General features: G+C 37.7%; 3 protein-coding genes across 3 annotated transcripts; 2 read left to right on the top strand and 1 right to left on the bottom strand.

The window, feature by feature from the left end:
* Positions 1–5,583: 5,583 nt before the first annotated feature.
* On the top strand, positions 5,584–9,675 carry LOC133728164 (protein DJ-1 homolog B-like). The gene is made up of 8 exons (XM_062155573.1): positions 5,584–5,741; positions 5,822–6,022; positions 6,434–6,583; positions 6,689–6,874; positions 7,918–7,998; positions 8,347–8,547; positions 8,630–8,770; positions 9,150–9,675. Exons 1-8 carry the CDS (start codon positions 5,715–5,717, stop codon positions 9,354–9,356), a joined length of 1,194 nt encoding a protein of 397 aa, XP_062011557.1. The 5' UTR covers positions 5,584–5,714; the 3' UTR covers positions 9,357–9,675.
* Positions 9,676–17,182: 7,507 nt separating this feature from the next.
* Positions 17,183–21,116, top strand: LOC133728156 (cold-responsive protein kinase 1-like). Its single transcript, XM_062155569.1, has 6 exons — positions 17,183–17,655; positions 18,422–18,537; positions 18,664–18,874; positions 18,951–19,188; positions 19,644–19,794; positions 20,460–21,116. The coding sequence occupies exons 1-6, from the start codon at positions 17,583–17,585 to the stop codon at positions 20,832–20,834; spliced, it is 1,164 nt and encodes a 387-aa protein (XP_062011553.1). The 5' UTR covers positions 17,183–17,582; the 3' UTR covers positions 20,835–21,116.
* Positions 21,117–21,224: 108 nt separating this feature from the next.
* LOC133728155 (ABC transporter G family member 10) lies at positions 21,225–23,349 on the bottom strand. Its single transcript, XM_062155568.1, has one exon. The coding sequence runs from the start codon at positions 23,192–23,194 to the stop codon at positions 21,362–21,364; it is 1,833 nt and encodes a 610-aa protein (XP_062011552.1). The 5' UTR covers positions 23,195–23,349; the 3' UTR covers positions 21,225–21,361.
* Between the last annotated feature and the right edge of the window lie 202 nt (positions 23,350–23,551).

Genomic DNA, 23,551 nt, shown 5'->3' with positions numbered 1-23,551 from the left:
GCCGCCTCTTGTTGCCTGCTGAGAGGGAATCGAATTTTGGGGGAGAGAATGCAGGGAAATGTTGGAGGGAATAGTGCCATTTTGAGGCAAATCTACACACATCCAAACTTTCCCAATATATCTCCCTTTATCAGACAACAGAAAGTAAAAAAACAGTTGTATGATATTTTGCAAGCTACACTCATACAACAGATATAACTATTCTGTTGTGCTTTAGAGTATCAATTTGGAGCCAAATTTGAGTCGATCTAGGAGGGAAATCTGCCGCTATTTTTTTTATGATTCACACAACGGATTATTCTTGTAACCGTTGTGCAATGACCTTCTAAAAAAAAATTCAGAATTTTAACCCCCTTATACAACGTTAGTTTAGTAAACATGTTGTGTGATTAACTTTTCTTCATCACACAACGCATTTTTTTTTTTTTTTGTGCAAAAAGTGTTGTGTGTTAACATTTTTGGTGTAGTGTTTTCATCGCCTTGCATAAACGCTGATTACCCAATTAGCTTGCTAATGAAGGCATCCGGTGGGTGAAACGAAGTGTTCATAAGGTTCAATTTCTTAGTAGGGGATCTAGAGGCCATTTTATCAATTCCCCTACCCCATGAGGCAAAACTGAGACAAGTGGATTTGGTACTGTACTGCAAAAGGTGAGTATATGGTGGCTAGTGGATACAATTTACGTGTAGAGTTAAAACAACAAGAGAGAGCAAACGGGGAAGTTGTAGACAGAATATCGTCCAAAATGCTATTAGTAGCGGCTATGGAGGCTTCAGGTACCTGAACAGATTAAACTCTTTCTAATGAGGGCAATGAAGAATATACTACCATGTTGTGCAAATCTAGCGAGAAGGTATGTTCAAGGTGATGTTAGTTTGCCCAAGATGTGGAGTGCAGGAAGAAACTGGAATCCACATACTTTTTCATTGGAAGTTTGATGTCGTCCATGTGGACGTGTTTCTAATAATTGGAAAGAAAAGTCTGTCATGGAACTATTGGAACATGCAATTTGGGTGCTAAGTTAGAGTTGTTTGCATTCACGGTATCGAGAATTTGGATTTATGAAAATAAGAAGACACAGGCCCTGCAGTCCTTCTCCACAATAGAACGACAGTTCAATGAATTTAAAGCAGCGCTAATGTCCAATGGAGTTAAGCTTGATCAATCACACTATCATAGCTTTAATTAATACCTAAAGTTGAAAATCCTAAGGCAGTCTCTAACTTTAGGCCCATTAGTCTTTGTAATGTAAGTTTTAAAGTTATTATAAAACTTATAGCTAACAGGTTAAAACCTCTTCTAAAAAAAATGCATCTCTAAAAACCAAGGAGCCTTTGCAATTGGAAGATCATCCATGACAACATTTTAATAGCCCAGAAGTCATTTTTGACAACCTTCAAAAACACCTTGACCGTTAGCTTGATTGACTTCTGATATGTGAGTCTACTTTTTTAGGCTTACAAGAATTTCCAAATGTGCACCATGTAAATTTAGTTAGGGGAGTGAAATTCCATTTTACAATCCACACATTGTTTCATTTTTTTGGCTTTCCAAATGACCATGTAAATTTAGTTGGGGAAGTGAAATACACATTCCACACTCTATGTTTCCTTTTTAGTACTTAAATTTTGTCCTTTTGTAAGAATTAACCAAAAAAAGGAAACAGTGGATTACAAATTAGAGTGAATTTATTCTCCTTTAAATGAAGTAATTTTTATAGGGCGAATTGCAGTTTATTCCTTGACCGTCTTACACTTGACCGTCTTACAGGAATCGAAGATTTCGGTCCTCCTTCGCCGGATGTAATCTATGATCCTTGGTGAGCCGTGATGGTAACCTGGAGTTTGCTACGGCCGTATTTTATTCAAGTTATCTGTGAGACTAATTTAATACTGCAAGATTATTTTAGTAACTAAAATGTTTGTGAGAAAATTCTCCTAATGGACATATGTAAATGTAGATATGTAATGGAACATGTCATCTGGAACATCAGTATCCTTGTTTTGGAATTCGTGATGATTGAGTTGCTATTATTTTTATAAATTAATGAGTTTAATTATCTGTTAGTCCGTAATTGAGAGTCTATATGTCTCATATTATTTCATATTATTTTACCAACTTGGGGTGGCTTTACATGTTTCAAATACATGATCTAACATTCCATTTTCCATTATTTCGTAGTGCTGATGACAGTGAGGATCTAATTAGGAGATAATATGCTTTAACGGCTTGTACAGCCAAATTCAAAATTGCAAGTTGTTTCTCTTGTATTTGAATTATGATTTACAAAATATGGCGAAGCTTCTTGTATAGAGAATTTTTCCATAATCTGCCAAAAAAGAAAAGCACTATCGCGTTGTCTAAAAGAAAAAACAAGGATCCTAAAACATCTAAGAAAGAAGTTAAGGCAAAAATGGGAAAAGTATCAGAGTTGAATTAGCAGGAGGTATCGTCCTTGTCACAAATTGAACAAGGAATGCACGAAATGCAAATATTTTGCGATTTTTTTTCTGGGTAAGAGATAATACTCATCTAATAGTTTTCCTAGAAAAATCAACCTTGACTTTTTAGAATTATTTTTCTCTTAAAGCCGGAAATTACAATTTGAGTAGAATGAATTTGTTAAACGCTATTAAAAAGAATTTAGTCTAAATGTTGATAGAGATCTCGAATTTGAGAGAGAGTCAATCAGAGCAATAAAATTAAAAAAAGAGTTTAACACTATAGTGAAATCGTGAAAAGGACATGAGAATGAAACTTGGCTTTTTTATTGTAAAAGAAATGTGTGGCAAATGTTGCTTCATTGAATGCAAGTTTACTAATACAATTAGCAAGAGTGTCGGGCATTAACCTAACCTACTCCCTCACTAGTCACTACCATAATACCCCGCCCAAAAGTGGGGGCGAGAGTTTAGCTTCCTTTATCTCCTTACTATTTCCTTGCTGGCGGCGCCTCTTTGCATTGTCGGAAGTGGCGTCGAACGGGCCGCCCTTCAAAGTTTTCATATCCTGTTTTTCATTCATTCTTTTATCTTTACAATTTTCTTTTTCAGGTTTTTGGTTTGTGAATGTGCTTTCTATCCTTGTATGGTACTTTCAGTTATCTTTAGCGGACTTGTTGGGAATGATACTGATTTAGCCTCCCCTTTTTTCTTATTCCCCTTGTATGGTACTCTCGGTGTCATCAAACAGGCTACCTTCAAAGTTTTCATTTGTTTTTTTTTTTCATTCATTCTTTTATCTTTGAAGTTTTCTTTGGTTCATGAAGGTGCTCTCCATTCTTATATAGTGCTCCCGATTATCTTTGATGGGTTCGCTAACAGGCTGGCATTGGATTTTTAGAGGTGGGATGCGGATCGTGGCGGTATAGCTACTTTATTTTCGAGAGATTTACCAAAAAGGTTAAATTAGTTGCCACTGTGAATGGTGATTGTAAATGCAAGAGGGGTGTTTTCGTCAATTCTTATCTGACAGAAAAATTAAAAATTAGAAAAAAATACCGCATGGACATAGAGAGTCCACTTTAAGCCTTTATGGCCGCTCCCGCAAAGGGAATTAAGATTTTAGACTTTGAGCGTGGTAAAAAATTAAATGAAAGTGTAGTTAATAGTAATTTGCAAAAGTTTTTGTGTTTTGTTAAGGGTCTGTGACCACTAGCACCAAAATGGGTTAATTTTAGCCCACTTACACCACCAACAGAATTCTATTCCCACTAACCCAACTACAGATTCAAAAGACGATTCTGCCCCTGAAAAATTAAAAAATTACAAGTGGCACACCAGCTCTATCTCGCTCTCTCTCTCTCTCTCTCTCTCTGCACATCAAAAACGTGAACCTAACTGCCGGTGCCTTCTTCTGCAGGCGGACGACGGGGAGCAACGGAGGACTGCCGGAGAAGACCAAAGATAGGCACGCGACGGTAGAGATCAAGACGTCGTCACCTGGATCTAAAGCGATCGTCGCGTATCACGGTCAAATCTTTTGCACCGGTTTGAATTGGTACCAGTCACCGGAGGCGTCGTCGCTGTCGAGGATGCGGAGCTTGCCGGCGAGTTTGGGGACGGTGTTGGTCGGTTCTGACGGAAATCCCGAACGGCAGACTCGATATGAGGCCACCGTCGCTGGAGTTTTCCACAGATGGACCAATTACGACATTCAATTTTGGTTTTCGATTCTGACGGTTTCAATTGGTTCATGATCTCCGTGTAAACAAAAAAGCACTTGTATAGCTTTGAAACATGCATGACCTCCATGTAAACTCCTTGTATAGCTAGCGATTTCATGATGGCAGTGTTTGTGTGAAAATGGGTAGCTTGGATCTCATCGCTGAAGGTGGGGTAGCTGGAGGAGGAGGAACCGGTCGAACTTTTTTTTTTTTTTTTTTGGTAAAATGGGGCAGAAGGCCCAGAAGGAAAGAAAAGAAAAAAAAAAGTTTTATCGGAGGCAATTAAGGGCTATTAGGGGGCAATAGACGTCTATTGGGGAGCAATAGACATTTTGAATTGATGTAATCTTTTTTTTTTTTTCTTTAATCAAAGTTATATTTGTGTAATTTTAGAAAAATTAGTTCTCATTTCGGTAATCGAAACGTCTATTTGGGGGCAATAGACGTCTATTGGGAGGCAATAGACGTCTATTGGGAGGCAATAGACGTTTTAAAATTCATATAATTTCTTCGTTTTTTTCTTTAATCAAAGTTTTATCTGTCTAATTTTAGGAAGATTAGTTCCTATTCCGGCTACCGAAAGTTCTATTGGGGGGCAATAGACGTCTATTGGGGGGCAATACATGGCTGATAGTCGTCTATTGGGGACAATACATGGCTGATAGTCGTCTATTGGGGGCAATAGACGTCTATTAGGGGGCAATAGACTATCGGGACAATAGACGTCTATTGGGGGGCAATAGGAGGCAATAGAGGTCTATTGGGGGGCAATAGATGTCTATTGGGGGCCAAAAAACCTTTCCGGTGAGATTTTCAACAAATTTCGGTGACCGGATTTCGGCCGCTGGTGATCGGAATCCGGCGGCCGGTGACCGGATTCCGGCAACCGGTGACCGGATTCCGGCGACCGGTGACGGGCTCCGGCGAAGTCTCCTATGGTTTCTCTCTCTTCTATTTTCTCTCTCTCTCTCTAAGTAAATAAGGGGTTAGGGGTAAAATGGTATTAAAAAAAATTAAAAACAAAAAAAAAAATCTTAATGGGGTATTAGGGAAGACTCCCTTAGAGTGTATTGGGTAAGAGAGAATTAAAAAAACTCAATGGGGTTAGTGGGGAAAAAATCCCTAGAAATGGGGTAAATGGACAAAAACCCTTTTGTTAATTGATTAGTCCAAATAAATCCCTACTATGTTGAGATAGGAGGGTTACTTTGGTAATAAATTTCTATATTGTTAATATTTCAGAGTTATTTTTTATACATTTCAGCTACGAGGAAAAAACTTGGATGGATGGATTTAGGACCCGTTTACTGAACGGTTCGGAACAAAACCCGACCCGATCCGACCGGTTACAACTTACAGTGTTAGTCCCCCGGAAGCTAATCTAGAAGCCCTCCTCGGAAACAGATGGCATTGCCTCGCTCATTTCTGTTGGGCGGCTCGTCTCCCTTTATATCATGTAGCAGACTCCATCATATAACAATCCTTCTCCCTTCTCTCACTACCAAACCCATTCCTTCACTCTCTTTCTCTCTCTCCTCCACCACCGCCATGGCTTCAGCTTCTCCCGCCAAGAAGGTAATAGCACTACTGATTCTCAGCTCTTGTGTGTGTGGTTTTGTGTGAGTGAGAGTGAGAGTGACTGTTGAATTTTGCAGGTTCTGGTTCCGATTGCGAATGGCTCGGAGCAGATGGAGGCGGTGATCGCCGTCGATGTTCTGCGCCGAGCCGGAGCTGATGTCACTTTGGCTTCTGTGGAGAAGCAGCTGAGGGTTGAGGCGTGTCATGGGGTTAAGATCATCGCTGATGCTTTGGTTTCGGACTGTGGCCAGACCTCCTTCGATCTCATTACTCTACCTGTGAGTATTCCATCCCTTGTGTTTGAATCGATGAGTTCTTAATTTTGTGTCACCACTTCAAATTTGGCAGCTTTTGTTTGATTGCTAAAGAAGTATGATTGCTAAAGGAGTTGATAATCAACTAATTGGAGAGCTGCGGGAATCAGTAGGATACCTTATATGGAACTGTTTGAGGAAATTGATTCATATCAGCCTTAAGCAACCATCTGTTTCCTTATCGTTATTTTCTTCAGACTTCAGATGAGCCCTTGTCTTTTGATAGAACTATGCATACAGCTTGATATAGTCCATAACATATAACAATGGAGGAAGCCTTTTATCTATCTGTACTTTCATCGTTCTATCTTCAGGAGTGTGCATTATTGGTAGCTTATTGTAATTGAATTTGACTTTTGGCTTTTCATGCTATAGGGAGGGATGCCAGGTGCTACCAATCTTAAAAACAGTGAGGTCCTGGAAAGTCTGGTGAAAAAGCAAGCTGCCGATGGGAAGCTCTATGCTGCAATCTGTGCTGCACCTGTAGTGGCACTTGAGTCTTGGGGTGTGCTGAAGGGATTGAAAGTAAGTTCTCTAAACCTCTGTTTAATATTTTTTTTTTTTCCAGTGTACCTTTGTTTCTCTTGAAGTAACTGAATTGAGCTTATGCCCTCAACTGATTTTTGACAGGCAACTTGCTATCCATCACTTATGGAGCAATTAGCAGCATCTAGTGCAACTGCTGTTGAATCAAGAGTGCAGCTAGATGGCAAAGCTGTGACAAGTCCTGGACCTGGTACTACCATAGAGTGTGCTGTTGCACTTGTTGAGCAATTGTATGGGAAAGAGAAAGCTGATGAAGTTTCTGGTCCCCTGGTAAATGCTTTCTCAGCATAGTTTCTTTTGGCTTGTCACATTCTTTCCCAAAAAAAAAAAAGCATAAAACTACCGAAATAGCATTTGAAGATAAAATCATTTGGGTAGTTTGATCTTCATAGAGTTGGTACAACGGATATTGATTGCGTATCTGATGTAGGAGAAGGAGTTCAGGAAAGAAAGAGGAATTCAGTAGAGCTTTCTATAGTAAAACAATGTGGTGGAATTTGGAAATGGAACTTTTAATGTCCTTCGACTAAATGGAAAAAATTGGTGAAAATTCTAGAGGAAAATTTTAGTGGTTAATTCAGAGAGACTGTAGAAGATGACCAAAACAAAACAAAACAAACAAACCTATTCACCTGAGGTTCATATGTATGAAGAAAGAAATAGATACATGAAATGGTAAGTATTTAGCTGAAAAGGAGGTTCATTATAATAGTTACACCTGGCAGGGTTTTAAGAGCCTACCAAATATGGACCATTTAGTTTCGCTTCTTAGTTGAGGAAGCCACAAGCCTTGGTGTTTGGCTTTGTGCCTTTGGCTTGGTTTACTTAAACTTAAAATAGGCTTCACCAGAGCACAGTTATGTCTCAGCTATCTGTGAATGCTCATATTTATTTCGAAGACCAACCCTCTGATTATTGGGTGGAGGTGGTGGTTGCTGCTTTCCAGTGGTGCTATTCTGGTAGTGGCTTTCTTATAGAGTGATTGGTTTAGTTAAACTTAAAATTGGCTTCACCAGAGCACAGTTATGTCTCAGCTATCTGTGAATGCTCATATTTATTTGGAAGACTTACCCTCTGATTATTGGGTGGAGGTGGTGGTTGCTGCTTTCCACTGGTGCTATTCTGTTAGTGGCTTTCTTATAGAGTGATTGGGAAGCTCTCATTGTCTGGAAAAATGGAAATAAAAAGGCTCTGTTATGATCTGACCTCTTCTGTTACCATTAGTTTTATTGCCAGATAGAGAAGTCAATGTATTTTTGAATACTCTTTTGTTTCTGTTTTTGCTGGGTGTGTGACTTCAAATTTGTACTCAGGTGATGCGTTCCAACCATGGGGATGAATATATCATAACTGAGCGAAACCCAATGAAGTGGACTTTCACTGATTCCCCAAAGGTGAACTTTTCATGTATTTTATATTTGTTTTGTCTTGGAACATTGTATGCAGAACTCATGTAGGCTTGTGTTGGTTCGCTATTTAGCAAAGAGTAGAATTTGAGAACAAGAAGTGAGCTTATTATTCGTCTTCTGTTGTAGTGTTAGATATCGTGTATATAGTCAAGTGCTTTACATTTGCAATTATGTTACCATTATGTAGGATTATTTCATGTTCTTACAAGTTAACTATGAACTGAGAGTTGTCTACAATTTTGTTACGAGAAACTATAAGTTTGATATGACAGGAAGAGTTGCTATTCTGTTTCAAGATGCTCCTTTATGACCTTTTGTCTTTTTCCCCTTCAGATTCTTGTACCAATAGCTAATGGTACAGAGGAAATGGAAGCTATAATGATCATTGATATTCTCCGACGAGCCAAAGCAACTGTTGTAGTGGCCTCTGTAGAAGATAAGCTAGACATTATTGCTTCTCGCAAAGTTAAGCTGGAAGCGGATGTGCTTCTGGATGAAGCGGCCAAACTTTCGTATGACCTAATAGTTTTGCCTGTAAGTTAGTTTTCTTGTTTGCTTTTGTTTAATGATTACTATTCACCAGTTGACTAGGTTTACTGTATTCTTTACTTTTCAGGGTGGACTTGGCGGTGCTCAAGCTTTTGCAAAATCAGAAACACTTGTGAATTTGTTGAAAAAGCAGAGGGAATCAAATAAGCCTTATGGAGCTATATGTGCTTCACCAGCTTTAGTCTTTGAACCCCATGGCTTACTCAAGGTATGCTTCATAGCATTTTCTGAAATCCTTTTCATTGAAGGACCACTCCACTGAAACTTGTATAACTCCATTAACATTGCCCAGAGCTGACTGCAGTTTATCTAATGTGGTAATCTACTAGCTAGTTCTAACTGCATAAGAGATTCACCTGACCACTGTGCTTGTTGGATTTCTCTTTCGCATCATTAAGATCCTTTCTCTCAGAATCTGTTATCCATTATAGTCATCCAATGTTGTTATTTGAAAACCACGATATCAGCACCATCATCTCAACATTTTGAAATGTGAATAGAACATGTTTTAATATCAACGTGTAAGATCCCCTTTATATGCCAGAGTGCTGCATCCAGTTGTAAACTATGTTTTTTCTTTCATGCAGGGAAAAAAGGCTACTGCTTTCCCAGCAATGTGCGACAAGCTGTCAGATAAGAGTGAAATTGAAAATAGGGTATTGGTTGATGGTAACCTCATCACCAGCAGGGGGCCAGGAACTTCCATGGAGTTTGCTCTAGGAATTGTTGAGAAGTTTTTTGGCCGCGAAAAAGCAATAGAGCTTGCAAAAGTTCTGGTCTTTGTTCGTCCATAAAACTATATTCACCTAGAGAAGTGAAGAGCAGGATTCATGTGCACATGAATCCTTTTATGAGGTTATGTATCATGGTTTTGTATGTAAATAAATGTGTAAGGGATGGAGCTCCACATGAATCCTTTTATGAGGTTATGTATCACGGTTTTGTATGTAAATAAATGTGCATGGGATGGAGCTTTGAATCTTGTGATAATTCTAGGTTTATATGTCTAATTTCACTGCCTACTTGAGAGTTTATCTCTTTGTAGTATCATCCTCCTCTGTTCAGAAGTTCTTGAACCTTTTGGACCTTGAATTTAGCACCTGGTTTTGTGAACTTTAGGCTCTCAGTATGTACCAGATATTGTATGAATTTGTTTATGGGTCGACTCTGGTTTGATGGCAACCATACTGCAAGTTACTAGCGTTTGGTGTTAATTTCGCCTTCAAAATTATAAAAAGTCAGAACAGTAACTAGTTTAGTAGTTTGAAAATTGATTACGAGGAAGTTGTCTCTGCTGAGTCTGCTCACTACCAATCTCACTATAGAACAATACTGAAAGATCTGTAAGAACTTTGACGTCTGAAAATTTGAGTTGAAATTATCAAAGAAAGTGGCTGCTTAGTGCTATTCTCTTCAAATACTGTTACTCAAACAATCTGGTTTTTGATTCGTATCCAAGGAAGAAAATCCTGTGTTAATGATGTAATCAAATCAAATCAATATATATTTTTTTAATGATGTAATAACTGATTGAAAACATAGGGAAAAAGTTAAGTATAGAATGATTACTTACGAATTATAAGTTAGTTTTTAAGTATTTAAAAATAAACTTTTTATAAAGTAAGTGTGTGTGTAACATTTTTTCAAAACCTAACCCAACTAGGCATCTTCTAGAGTTCTAGACTAATTGAGGCGGTTGATCATTGATTTTGGGTCCTTGATCTAAAGCACCAAAATAAACAAAAATTATCTCACTTACTTCAACAACAGATTGTTATAACCACATACACAATTTAACATCAAATGACCATTTTGCCCTTAACTTAATTAAGAAACTACAACATGCCACTGATGCAGATCGATCTCCTCTCTCTCTCTCTGATCTTCGATCTTCGATATCTGATCTCCACCTCCGGGCTCTTACGCAGCGATGGTTTCCACGCCTGAAGACAACGACGACGCCTGCTTCCCTCCGGCCACCTTCGAAGTCACCAACGCCGACAAAACGTAGGTCTCCGGCAGATTATCTCTCCTCTCTTTGGAATGCCCCCAGCCCCTTTCGTGGACGTCGACTGCACCTCCAATTCCGAGCACCACCGCTAGGTGAAGAAGACCTCTGAATCTCCATCGCCACTCTAGGGTCGTCATCAGACCTCTAAAGCTCCACACGCCTGGATGGGAGTTCGATCTGGGTCGAGCTTCAATGTTGTTGTTCAGTTTGTTTTTTTTTTTTTTTGGGTAAAATGATTTTTCTGGGTGCCTAAATCATTTTTTTTTTTGGATAAAATAAGGGCAGAAAGCTCAAAAGGAAAGAAAAAAGAAAAAAAAAATGTTCTATTGGAGGGCAATAGAAGTCTATTGGGGGGCAATACAGTTTTATTAAAGGTTTATTGGGGGCAATAGACGTCTGTTGGGGGCAATAGACGTTTTGAATTGATGTAATCTCCTTATTTTTTTTCTTTAATTAAAATTTTATTTTTCTAATTTTAGAAAGATTAGTTCCTATTTCGGCGACCTAAAGTTTTATTAGGGGGCAATAGAGGTCTATTGGGGAGCAATAAAGGTCTATTTGGGGGCAATAACCTTTTCGGCAACTTATGAGATCTCCGACGACCTCTTTGGGGACCTCCGGCGAGGTTTTCAGAGAAGTTCGGTGGGTGGCAGCTGGTGACGGGGCTCCGACGAAGTCTCCTATGGTTATTTTTTTTTTTTTCTCTCTCTCTCTAAGTAACAAAAGGGTGAGGGTAAAATAGTCTAAAAAAAAAACTTAATGGGGTAAGTGGGAAAAAATGGACAAAATTCCTTCTTCTTTTTTTTTCTTCAAAAACGATCATAACTCCTCTGTTATCTCTTGTCGGAAACAATAAAAAAATAAAACCTAACAACACGAAAAGCCGAGATTTCAAATCCAAGGGAGTTATCAACTAATATATGATATCTGAATGGATCAAGAGTTCAAGACTGACTGACTAAGGATCTCGTCAATTTATTGAGTGAGTGGGTGAAGCAAATGGTAATCCTACATGTCTATGACTAATATCAGCAAGAAATGAAATTGAAACAACGAGCAAAAGAATTGTGAAGATCCAAAAGAAGATGCGGCAAGACTTGAGTTTTGGTTCTTTTGAAAATCCCAATGTAATAATTGGATTGAGCAATAAGCTCAATAAAGCTGAAACCAATCACCAAAAGCAACTTAATCATGGGAAGGAGGAAATTTAAGAAAGACCTAACTGGTCAAATTATATCGCTTGCTATTCAAATCTTCCAACCGCCCAGGCCAAGTCGTACCTCATGGTACTGTATAAGTAATACGGGCAGTTTGCATCCCAAATTTCTAATTGGTTAGGGAGGATGAATTTTCATATCTAATTCGTAATTTCAATGTCGTGGAAAACTGTTCTTGGTTGACGACTTGACGGGGCTTAAGTATCAATTTGTAATAGAAAGCAAAAATACAAACGGCATTAATATGGTCCAATCACAAACGTGTCACATATGCCATGTGGATTGATGGATTCACTGAAAATTATTTCGATTTTTAAAACATTGAATCAAATAGATAATTAGATGATGAATGTATTTCTGTTTTGTATGAGTTATGTAATGGAACTCTTCTTTTTTGTTTTTTTTTGATGTTATAATGAAGCTCTTTCTTGTTGGGACCAAAATGAAAAGTCCCTTCCTTTTGCCCTTTCTATTCCGTACTTAATTAATGCTCATCAGTTGTCATAAGAAAGTCTTCATCTATATCTCATTGTCAAAAAGTCATTCCAATAAAAGTGCCATGTCCGCTTTGGGTGCCATCATCAAGGTTCAATTCAAATGTCATATCTATATATACGGTTCTAAAAATTCTTCTACGCGGTCGTTTAGACTCAGTCTAAGCTCTACAAAGTCACTAGCCACTTAGGTATGTCAGGCTGAAGATAAATATTCATAATATTTTTTATGACTAAATTTTAATTTGTAAGTATTCATTATATACTTCAATTTTTTCACGTGTTTTTCAATCAATTATTGCTAACTATAATTTTTTGTTATAATTAGACACTTGTATGTTACATAATAAAATAAAAATCCACCTAGACACCCACCTAAGAGCATCTCCAACAGAATACTTATTTCAAAAAAAAATTGAAATTTAACTAATTTTAGGCTAAGTTTGATCTCCAGCAGACTAGCTAAACAAAAGCTAAATTTAGCTTTAGCTAAAAGACCTAGCTATATTTAGCTAGAGAAAAGAGAAATTTAACTAAAAGTTAAATTTAACTTGAGATTTAGGTATTCTGCTGGAGCATAACTCAATATTCAACTAGCTATATTCTAATTTTAGCTATTTTTAGCTATGAAGATAGCTATCACTGTTGGAGATGCTCTAAGCAATATAGATACTAGGCTCTTCCCACCACCCGCCTACCGCTACTTTTAAAACATTGCTAATACATACACACTAAATGACTAAACTACAAAGCCAACCTTTTTTGTTTTTTCCTTTCATTGTCCATTTATTCTTTTTCAACCCAACTTACATAATCTAATGAATAAATCAAATTAACAACTGGTTTGTCAGTAGTTTTAATATATAGCTAATATGAAATTCCCATTGGTATCACTGTAAGCTAGGATTTCAAGTTGGGAGATTCAAGTAACAACATATAATAAGAAGAATTAATATAAGTACAAGATATAAAAATAATTGCGTTTGTTACGACGTAGTCATTAATTGGACTATGTATCCTTGCTTTACTATATTTCTATCTATTAGTTGAAGTGATATAGAATGTTCATATTTCCATGACTTTGATCAATATCATGATTTGTAGTCTGTTTTTTGGTGATAGATCTCGACAAAACGAAGAACAAGAACAAGAACAAAACAAAGAAGGAAGGGCATGAACCAAAACCACCAATTAGAAACAAATTAATGACATAAAGCCTAATGAAAAAAAAAGAAAAAGATAAATACAAAATAAATAACTATGAAGCTTGAGAAATGTAAAGCATACTTAGATTAAAGATTTATTTCCGCGGCCTGATTGTTAATTTGTTGACTAATTTGTCTCGTTGAAAACACTACTGTGAAGTTTGTTAATAATATTACTTTTAACTTGATTTTGTGTATAAGACATCAATTGTAGCGATTTGGTGTTACAAAAGAAAGTTGTGATGATATGCAAGTTGACAAGTTGTTACAAAATAGAAAAGTGAATTGTACGCTACCCTAAAACCTCAAAACATTGAGTAATAACATGTAAGAACACAGCGCATGATTACAAGTTGACATTATATTTGACCTTGATTGCGTTGATAATTTCTTGGAATAATCACACACTTCTTTTGAGTTTTGGAAAATAATAGCCGAGTATGCTTTGAAGTAGCAACCCTACCACAATTTTTGAGGTCTAATTGTTGAGGTTTGTCGCAAGAGTAAGAAGCCTAGGATTTGAGAAGAAATTAACCACAATTTTCAAGACCAAACAGTCTCATGAACTTACCAAAAGGATGTGCGCTTTTGTTGCAACTAGCTTGTTTAGGACGATAAAAAATTTAGAGTTTGAAGTGAATTAGTTAAGAATTCGGAATCATTTTTCACCGTTACGACTACACTTCAATGAGTTGAATCATAGTGTTAAATCCAAAATCCCTGAACTCCAACCAACAAGCCATGTCCGGCCTTGCAGGCGCCCACAGTTAGAATACAATGGTGGGAAAATATATAGCTTGTGTCTATAAATGAATCCTAACCTGGTCAATGTATGTGATCTATTAAAACCCAAGTCAATTAGGAGCCCTAGGCTCAACTCTTCATGCAGCCTAGCTCCAAGTCTTGCAAGTCAAGCAAGTTTGCCAATAGCCTGGTTAGTCTGAGATTGATGGCACTAATTAGCAAGTAGAAGGCTTCCAGATACTTGTTTGTTCATTCTAAATAGTTAGAAGAGATATCTCATCTTTTTGTCATGCTCCTAAGCGGTGAGTATCCAACACTTAATTTAGTAATTGAATAACCCCATTTTTTTTTTTCAGAAATCTTATGATATATAGATACAAAACTAAAGAAGAAAAAATCGGCAAATACCCATTTTTGTCCACTGCGTATCTTTTTTTTTTTTTTTTGATCGGGTTAGTTGTTAGTAACTCACACACCCATGCAGTGGTATCCCAGCGCCAGGACACCTGCACCGACATTGCGGCGAAAGCCTGGCAAAGCCAGACTAATCCACTGCATCGCAGACGCACGAACCCAAAGGGTCCCTCAAATCTGCTGGCCACGGGATGGAGCTGGGATTCGAACGCTAGACCTGGGGGTTCCAGACTAGGCCATTCGACCAACACACCACACCACGTGGTTGTCCACTGCGTATCTTGAATGGCATGTCAAAGGAGAATAAGTCATACATTGACTCCTCCATACCTTTTTATATCAGACGTCTGATGACGACATAATTCCAGGAGAAATTTTTTATAAAAGCTCCGTTTGAGTTGTTTCACACTTGAACAGTCTTTCTTTCACATTTAAAATGTCAATTTGACCTTCCTATAGAAATTGATATTAACAGATACATTCCTTTTTATCACAGAAGGTAAATAAATAAATAAAAAAAATAGAAGGCATCCATACTATATTGTTTGCTACTTTGAACCTATCTCAGTTTTCATAAGACTTCAACATATAGGTTGGTATAAAATTTGATATCCCAATATTCTACGTATGGACTCGGTACCGACAAACAATGCCACTTTTTGGTACAAAATAATTTCCGTGAAATTTATCCACTTATTATATCAATTGGAACCAGAATTGTACACACTGGACGTGCCAGCTTGTGACTATCCTTCCTCACTCAATCAAAAAGACTCCTCCCTCCTAAACCTTCAAAGAAAAAAGAAAAAAAAAATCCTCTCCGTTGCCTATATCATTTTAAATTTCTAACACCTCAAGTTGTTTCTTAATTTAGTAATCACCAATTTTTTGTTTCAGCCTAATCAGTAATCACCAAGTCTATGATCCAATCAATTTCAACATAATGTGGCTTCATTTCCACTTAAGAATTTGACATAAGTTGGGGCAAAAATTTGATGTTAAAATGTACCAACTAAAATCCTCAAAAGATTTGAGGAATTAGTTGATGATGTTTTAAAAATTAAAATACTGTTAAGTGAGAGTGTTTTGTAACATGTCATGTTCGACTCACCAATTACATTAACATCAATATGAGCAGGACTCGCAACCTAGGAAGATAAATTTTAGATTTTGGCATAGAAACAAAAATCTTTAGACTTGTACTTTTGATTTTTTCGAAAACACAAGTCTTTTGATTAAAACTCGTACATTTTTTTTTTTTAAAGATGATCAAATAATTTCACTCCTACCCCCATATAGTGACTCGAACCCAGGACCTGGATCTTAAATAGTGGACGCTCTAACCACTGAGCTAACACTACTTCGTCAAAACTCGTACATTTAGGTAGGAGGGAAGTAGTTCCATAATTTATTTCTGATCTCGACAGCAAGACCTTTCTAATATATCGAAAGTCTTCAACTTGTGGAAGTACCCTCTCTGTCCCCTACATTTCTGTTATGAACAGCACCACACCGGCGCCATAAGTCAGACCCTTCATCTTTGAATGTTCTCTGTTTCCTATCTTGGGATTTACATCTACTTTATGTTTCTCTCCGGCTGCTGAGAGAATGTAAGGAAACCCAAGACTTTTGACTTTTCAGTCACCGTTTGGAACAAAAAAGAAGTGATTTTGGATCTGTTTCTGGGTCCTCAAAAACTCACACAACAATGGTTTGATATGCCTCGGAATTTCTGTTGGAAAGATAGCAGAAACTGAAGAGTTATAAAGGTAATAGTTGTCAAGAAACTTTTTTATCCTTTTCATCATCATTTCAGTTTTTGGTGCTTCCTATTTTGACTTGTAAGATTTACAGTTGGTCAATCTTGTCCATTGCCTTGGTATAGAGTATTTGGTACAATGAGAATTACAATGATACCTTACTGAAGAATTAAATTTTATGAGCTTTTCCATTGTCAATACTCCTCCTCTAGATACATAGTATCTCTGTAAACTTGGAGCTCTTTAGTTTTGAGTGATTTTGTCTTGAATCAATTTCCCCAATAGTGCAAAATTTTCAAATATTCCAATCGGCAAACTATGATCCCAACTCTTAACTATACCTGCCAGGTGCCAACTGTTATTGATTCGCAAAATTTGGTCTTAGGCCTGAAATCTTGTGGAAGTTTCGTGTTTATTCGGAGTCTGGTGTTTGTGCAAGCAGGTTTTAGATGTTCCCATTTATGGTTTAGCTCTTGTAGTAGTTTGGTCTAGATGTGGCTATTAATAGTAGATTGTACTGACTCACTGTACTAGTAATCTGCGTTTCTGATTGATCTTGAGGGCAGTAGATTCTATGAATGTAACCTGCTGCATTTTCAGATGTTACTGTTACTGGCTTCCCTCTAGATTCCTTGACTTTAGCTTCTCACTGTTAAAATAAATAATGAAATGTTTTGCTTCGACAGACACGTAGAGGCTATAGAAAAAACTTGAAACTTTGAATTTCCAATGGATAGAGCTGCAAACCTTTTCTCTTTTTAATTTATTTTCTTCAGAAAAGTCCCTCTTCAAACAATTTCAATTCTCTAATACGTGGACCGTAAATGCTTAAGCCAACTACTCAAAAGTTTAAGCCAAAACTATTGTACTGAAGCATGTGGCTGTTGCGTATATTGAAAGGAGATTGACAATGCAGTGGGTTGCGATATCTCATTTCCAGTTGCTAGACAGAGCATGTAGAAGAAATAGCCACCTAGATGTGCACTTTAGATTTCATAAGCTTTAGATTTGCTACTCACTAATGCGTTCCCTATCTGCCTCCTTACAAAACAGGGAGCTGTTGACACGTTTTCGGTTATTTATGTACTCTCACAGGTTGAGGATTGTGATTATTTACTCTCAAGGGTTGAGGATTTTGATTGATCGGGGCTATTTTTCAACATAAAAAGAGGGTGATGGCTTGTTTCTCTTGCTTTTTCAGCCAGAAGGCAGCTTCTTCAGTTAAACGGACTGTTGACATTGATGAAGGTAAGGTGCTGATGCCTTTATTCTGTTGTTCCTATGTAGAGATAATTGGAGAATTGAATAATTTATATCCATCCAAACACGATTTGTTCCAATATTAGTTACTTCAGCTCAATGCTAGCTGTCAAATTAGCTGCTGCTTCCCAGTGAAATAGAGGGAAAAAATTTCTAGCCAAACATGGATCTTCCAAAACCAAAACAGGTGCATTGTTCTATGCTTAATGCTTTCATAGTATTAGTGTCGCCTACTGATTCTGAACCACTTAGAAGTATGTGGTTCAAAGCCTACTATAGAAAGTTGCTGCCGTACAGATAAATTGTTCTTTCTCAATTCTATCTGTGAATGGGTTCCCTTCCGGATCTTGATAACCTTGGCCTTCTTACGGGATCACATGGTCATGCAAAGAAGACTGCATTCCTTATTTGTGTACAGATTGCTTTAGATTCAGGAGTTTGCTTTTTATTTAGGTTAAGGTGTGCCTTCAGTCTGTTCTCTCATTTACTTTGTGCTACTGCACAAATTATGCATGGAGAGGACTCTATACAGTACCTTTGTTTATTTTATTCCAAGAATACTCAAAGTTTTTCTGTTGATATCTTGTTTTGCTTACTTTGTTCAACTTACATGCCACTGAATTGCGCTGCGTGACCAAGTCTTTAACTTAAACTGTCAACCTTTTCAAGAAAGGGAAACTAATGTTATCTGTGAGGTTTTGCATTGCATTTCAATCCTACCCTAAAAGCTTCTAATGGGATTGTATGGCTGCAGTTGTTTCAGGTATTTCAAATCTCAAACTGTACAGTTACAAGGAACTGCAAAATGCCACTGAAAATTTCAGTGAAGACAATAAAATTGGGCAGGGAGGCTTTGGCTCCGTATACAAGGTAATATCACAGAGAATGCTTTTGTTTATGACTTTGAGGAATACTTGTTCAGCCCACTTGATTTTCTTCAAAACTCTTTCATTGACTTTTGCCCCTCCCACATTATTGTGAAATGTGTTTGATCAGGGAACACTCAAGGATGGCTCTGTGGCAGCAATAAAGGTGTTGTCAGGAGATTCTAGGCAAGGGTCGCGGGAATTTTTGACAGAGATTGAGGTGATTGCAAGTGTTGATCATGAGAACCTAGTTAAGCTATACGGTTGCTGTGCAGAAGGAAATCATAGGATATTGGTTTATGGCTATCTCGAGAATAATAGCCTTTCACAAACTCTTCTTGGTAAGTCTATTTACTTGGTCTTTATTTGAATTAATTCAATGTCTGGATGATGACTTAGTCCCTCTGCACTTTATAGATGGAGGCCAAAGTGGCATCCAATTTAGTTGGCAAACAAGGTGTAAAATCTGCATTGGTATTGCAAGGGGGCTCGCTTACCTCCATGAGGATGTTCAACCCCATATTATTCATAGAGACATTAAAGCAAGCAATATTCTTCTTGATAAAGACTTTTCGCCCAAAATTTCAGATTTTGGTCTTGCAAAGTTTATCGCACCCAACTTGACCCATGTTAGTACTCGTGTCGCTGGAACAGCGTAAGTTCGCTACTTCCAATTCTACTTTGTTTATATTTCCTGTGGAATTCATGAAAGGAATTTATGTGCACCACTCAGTGGACTGTAAAGAAATAATTGAAGAGTTTCTCCTAAAAGATTTATCAAGCTGGTGAAAATATTTGGTGCTGGCAGTATTTTTGTTAGCTAGTTTCATGTGAAAAGTTGTCTAAACATCAATGTAGCCTTCTCCCTCTGGCTTAAGAATTAGTATGGATGTCTTCCAAGGTTGCATGACTGAAAATGATATAATTTGACCTTAATATCATGGTATCCCAGAATGTTAATGACTTGACTTCCTACCCATGCTGGCAAGTAGTGTGATCTAGCTCTAAAAGTATTTTGCCGTACTAGTATGGCTTTTTTGTCCCCAATTTGTTTTGTTAAATTACACAGGTTTATGTTGACGTATTTGGGTTCCTGTTTGATTTTTGCAGAGGTTACATAGCACCTGAATATGCCATACGAGGTCAAGTGACAAGGAAAGCGGATATCTATAGTTTTGGTGTTTTAGTCTTGGAAATTGTTAGTGGCAGGTGCAACACAAACAGACGTTTACCATCCAAAGAACAGTATCTTCTTGAAAGGGTATAAATCTTTGAAACTAGTGTCATCAATAAGTATTTCCTTCTATCACTAAATTAAAGTCTTTGGACTAGATTATAGCTTTTACTTGTGATGAAAGGTTTCTTCTTGAAAGGGCATACTTATATGATTTTTAATATTGTCAGTACTCGGTATAAACTTGCATATTACATGAACACCTCTCATGCAAAGTTTTGTTATTGCAATTTACAAGCTTTCCATATAATTCATGTAACTACTTCAATACATCAGAATCATTAGTTTTATCCAACAAAAATAATAGACTCAAGACAAAGTTGCCTATACTAATACAAAGACATCTATTACCCTAGTTTTTTATCTTGACTGTTTCACAGTGAATATTTACTAGGGACCCTGAAATTACACTGACATTATATTAAAAGCGAAACCATGAACTGTTCCAGAACTTTGAGTTCTTTATGAGCAGTCTTTGAGTTCTCTATGAGCTGTTTTAGGTGCTTTTTATTTGTGAAAACCTTCTCCTTAATTTTATGTTATCCCTTTCCATTTTCTTGCATAGTATTTTGGCTTCCTAACTTGGTGTCATCTCCAATTGAAAATCTCTATAATAGTTAATAATTGGCAATTTGATATACTGATAATCCATCTTGAGAAAACTTATCAAAAGAAAAATTTTGCTGTCAAAGGTATGGGAACTACATGAGAGGGGTCAGCTGGTGGAGTTGGTCGATACATCATTAAATGAAGATTTGAATGTTGAGGAGGCTTGCAGATTCATGAAGATCGGTCTTCTTTGCACCCAAGACAAGCCCAAGCTCCGACCATCCATGTCTACAGTTGTTAAGATGCTGACAGGTGAGATAGACGTGGATGACGAGAAGATAGACAGACCTGGAATGCTTTCTGAGTTAATGAATCAGAGAGATTTGGCTGATGTTAAACACTCATCTTACTCACTATCGCCTTCTGGGAAGGTTCTCAATTCTTCATCTTCCTCAGAACAAATCACCACTTCATTTGCTACCATGACCTTCAATTCTATATATGACCGAAGCAATTAGGACGGTGAAACATCTTTCTGGTATTGTTTTGTTTGGGTAGGATGCATATTAGTCTTATATGTTGGTTGGAGAACAAGTACCCATATCATTCTTTGCTTTCTTAGGCTATGAAATACCCCTTCAACCATTTTGTAGGGTAACAGTATTGGTGTAAAGTTCTATAATCACTAGGCTTTATCTTTTTGGTCTGTAAAGAAAGTCCGGACTAAAAAAAGAACCCTTACATCCCTGTGTTCAAATCCAGGTATCATGTATACTAAACAGAGACCTTTTCTTTTTGAAGAGTTGTGTACTAGAGCTCAGATTGAATTGAATGCGCATGCTCTCTGAAAAGGCTGAAATTATGAATCGGGATATTATGGAATTGAGGTACCAAACCCAGTTTTCAAAGAGTGCTAACCGTAACATGGTTACCTTTTTATGTATGAAGATGATACAGTAGTTTGATCATCCTAAAAGAATATACAAAGAATTGAAAACAGGAATGACATCAATAATTTGCATATCTCTATATAAAAACTTTCTAGCTAGTTTATGTTTCTGTAGCATCTGTACCACAGAATAAGAAAACAAAGGACTCTATATCCAACTATGAAACCCAGCATCACAGCCAAATTGCTCCATTTTTGTGTGTCTCTTAAATTCTGCTGTCTTAACAATTCATCCCCATATAGATTGCATACTCCCTCATCTATAATCTGAATGCACCTTCTTCCCTGCTCTCCTCCATATTCATTTATCATAAAGCACTCAAAAGGGTACTTGAAAAGACTTGAGTAATGCATGAAAAGCCAGTAACTTGGAATGTTCTCCTTCGGAATAAAGTATCCGGAAAAGAGAAAGAACGATCCCATTAGCCCCGAAACAACTGATGTCCCCATGATGAAGTTAGGCACAAGAGCACTGAAACATGCTACAACAGAATTGGACATCAGAAGAACCATCCAGACCACAAGATTGAAGTAGATGAACTTGTCGACGTCTCCCTTCAATCCAATCAACCAGTAAACCGGAGTGGAAAAGAGAATACCAACCATCAAAAGGAAAGGAAGAAATATGAGGGTGTTTGCTATAACATAGGAGGAAACTCTGTAGGCTCCTTTGGAAGTCTCACTCATTAGTATTCTTCTCTCTTGTAAGAAAATCGGCAGGCCTTCTGTTGTGGAAGATAGCAAGAAAGTGAGGCTGAAGGCAAAAAAACCAGTTTGGGTTTGTAAAGCGATTGTACTTTGTTGTCTGCCTACGTTTAGAAATATGGTTCCGAGTAGTAACCCAGCTATCAAGGCTTGTACGACTCTTGTGACAAACAGTTGCTTGGTTCTGAAAATGTTGCTGCAGAATCTTTCTCCTAGTATAACAACTTCCTCGAGTCTAGAATTCCGGTAGAGTTGCTTCTTTTCTTCAAAACTGTGAAAATGGTGCTCAAACTTATGATTCCCTCTGAGGAAACGTCGGTTGTTTAAGGCTTCTGGAATTTGTGTATCCAAGCTTTCAATAACATCGATTGCAAATTCAAGCATGTTGACATGGTTGGGGATGCAATGGCCTGCAAACTTGAGCCTTTCTTTGAGAAAATGCATCGATCCGTTGTGCATGACAGTTCCATTGGAAAGCAGAACAAGGCGATCAAACATTTCTAAGATCCGAAAACCTGGTTGGTGAATGGTGAGAACAATAGTCTTGCCTTGATTGACAACCATTGTTTTGAGCAATGACACTATATGGAAAGCTGAGGCAGAATCCAGACCTGAAGTTGGTTCATCAATCAAAATCACAGCTGGATCATGCACTAAATCAACTCCAACTGAAACTCTGCGCCTTTCTCCACCTGAAATCCCATTATTGCTTGATCCCCCACCTATTCTTGAAGCCGCAACATGTTCCAGCCCAAGCTCTTTCATCAGCTGCCTCACTTTGGCTGCAGCCTCCTTTCTCCCACCAGGATGCCTCAGAAGGGCACTATACATGAGTGTTTCTTCAACCGTAAGTAATGGGAATAGAGCATCATCTTGAGTAACATACCCCGACATTCTCCGAAAACTTTTAGCCTCCATGGGAAGATTATTGACCAGAACTTGACCACACACTTTCTTTGGGGAGATCTTTCCAGCAAGAATCTCTAGCAGTGTGGTTTTCCCAGCCCCACTAGGACCAGCAATGGCAGTGATCTCACCAGGCCTTGCTTCACAGTTGACATTCTTCAATATGAAGCTTGGAACTCTCTTGGAACTAGCACCACCACAAAGCACCCATTTCATTTCATCAAATTGGGCACATAATTTGTAGCTCAGATTTCTGGTTTCAATTCTATATGGTGTTCTCTGGCCACCGTGGACCGGAATCTTCACCGGCAACTCCATTGTGAGGGAAGAGTGAAAGCTTGGGAAGACGTGCGATATTTGTGGGATGTTTGAGGGATATTATGGGAGATGAGCTAACACACCAAACTTGGTGTTACCGCACAAGTTACACTACAGCAGAAGCCAGCTTTGATAAAAGGGATGAGCTTAAGACATTTGGAAAGTATGTACTATGTAGTTGACTTGGTATTGCTTTCTACTGTTTCTTGTTGGCAATGGAAAAATGGAAGTTTTGGGAGTTGGAGAGGTTCAAGAAACAAGAGAAAGAAAGAGAGAAAGAGGATGACTTGCTTCATTGGGAAGTTTATTTCAGGTGAGCTGATTATTGACTGCGTAGGGTTGGTGTTAGTTGCTTCA

Source organism: Rosa rugosa, chromosome 2 (genome assembly GCF_958449725.1).
Source record: "Rosa rugosa chromosome 2, drRosRugo1.1, whole genome shotgun sequence".
Taxonomy (NCBI): Eukaryota; Viridiplantae; Streptophyta; class Magnoliopsida; order Rosales; family Rosaceae; genus Rosa; species Rosa rugosa.
Note: the sequence above shows the minus strand (reverse complement) of the source record. Positions and strands in the feature narration are given on the sequence as shown.

Bases quoted from the DNA above. Each gene is read 5' to 3' on its own strand.
- LOC133728164 (XM_062155573.1), top strand. From the start codon at position 5,715: ATGGCTTCAGCTTCTCCCGCCAAGAAG. The intron at 5,742-5,821 runs GTAATAGCACTA...TGAATTTTGCAG, and splicing joins CAGCTTCTCCCGCCAAGAAG to GTTCTGGTTCCGATTGCGAA. The intron at 8,771-9,149 runs GTATGCTTCATA...TCTTTCATGCAG, and splicing joins AACCCCATGGCTTACTCAAG to GGAAAAAAGGCTACTGCTTT.
- LOC133728156 (XM_062155569.1), top strand. From the start codon at position 17,583: ATGGCTTGTTTCTCTTGCTTTTTCAGCCAGAAGGCAGCTTCTTCAGTT. The intron at 18,538-18,663 runs GTAATATCACAG...GTGTTTGATCAG, and splicing joins GCTTTGGCTCCGTATACAAG to GGAACACTCAAGGATGGCTC. The intron at 19,795-20,459 runs GTATAAATCTTT...TTGCTGTCAAAG, and splicing joins AACAGTATCTTCTTGAAAGG to GTATGGGAACTACATGAGAG.
- LOC133728155 (XM_062155568.1), bottom strand. From the start codon at position 23,194: ATGGAGTTGCCGGTGAAGATTCCGGTCCACGGTGGCCAGAGAACACCA.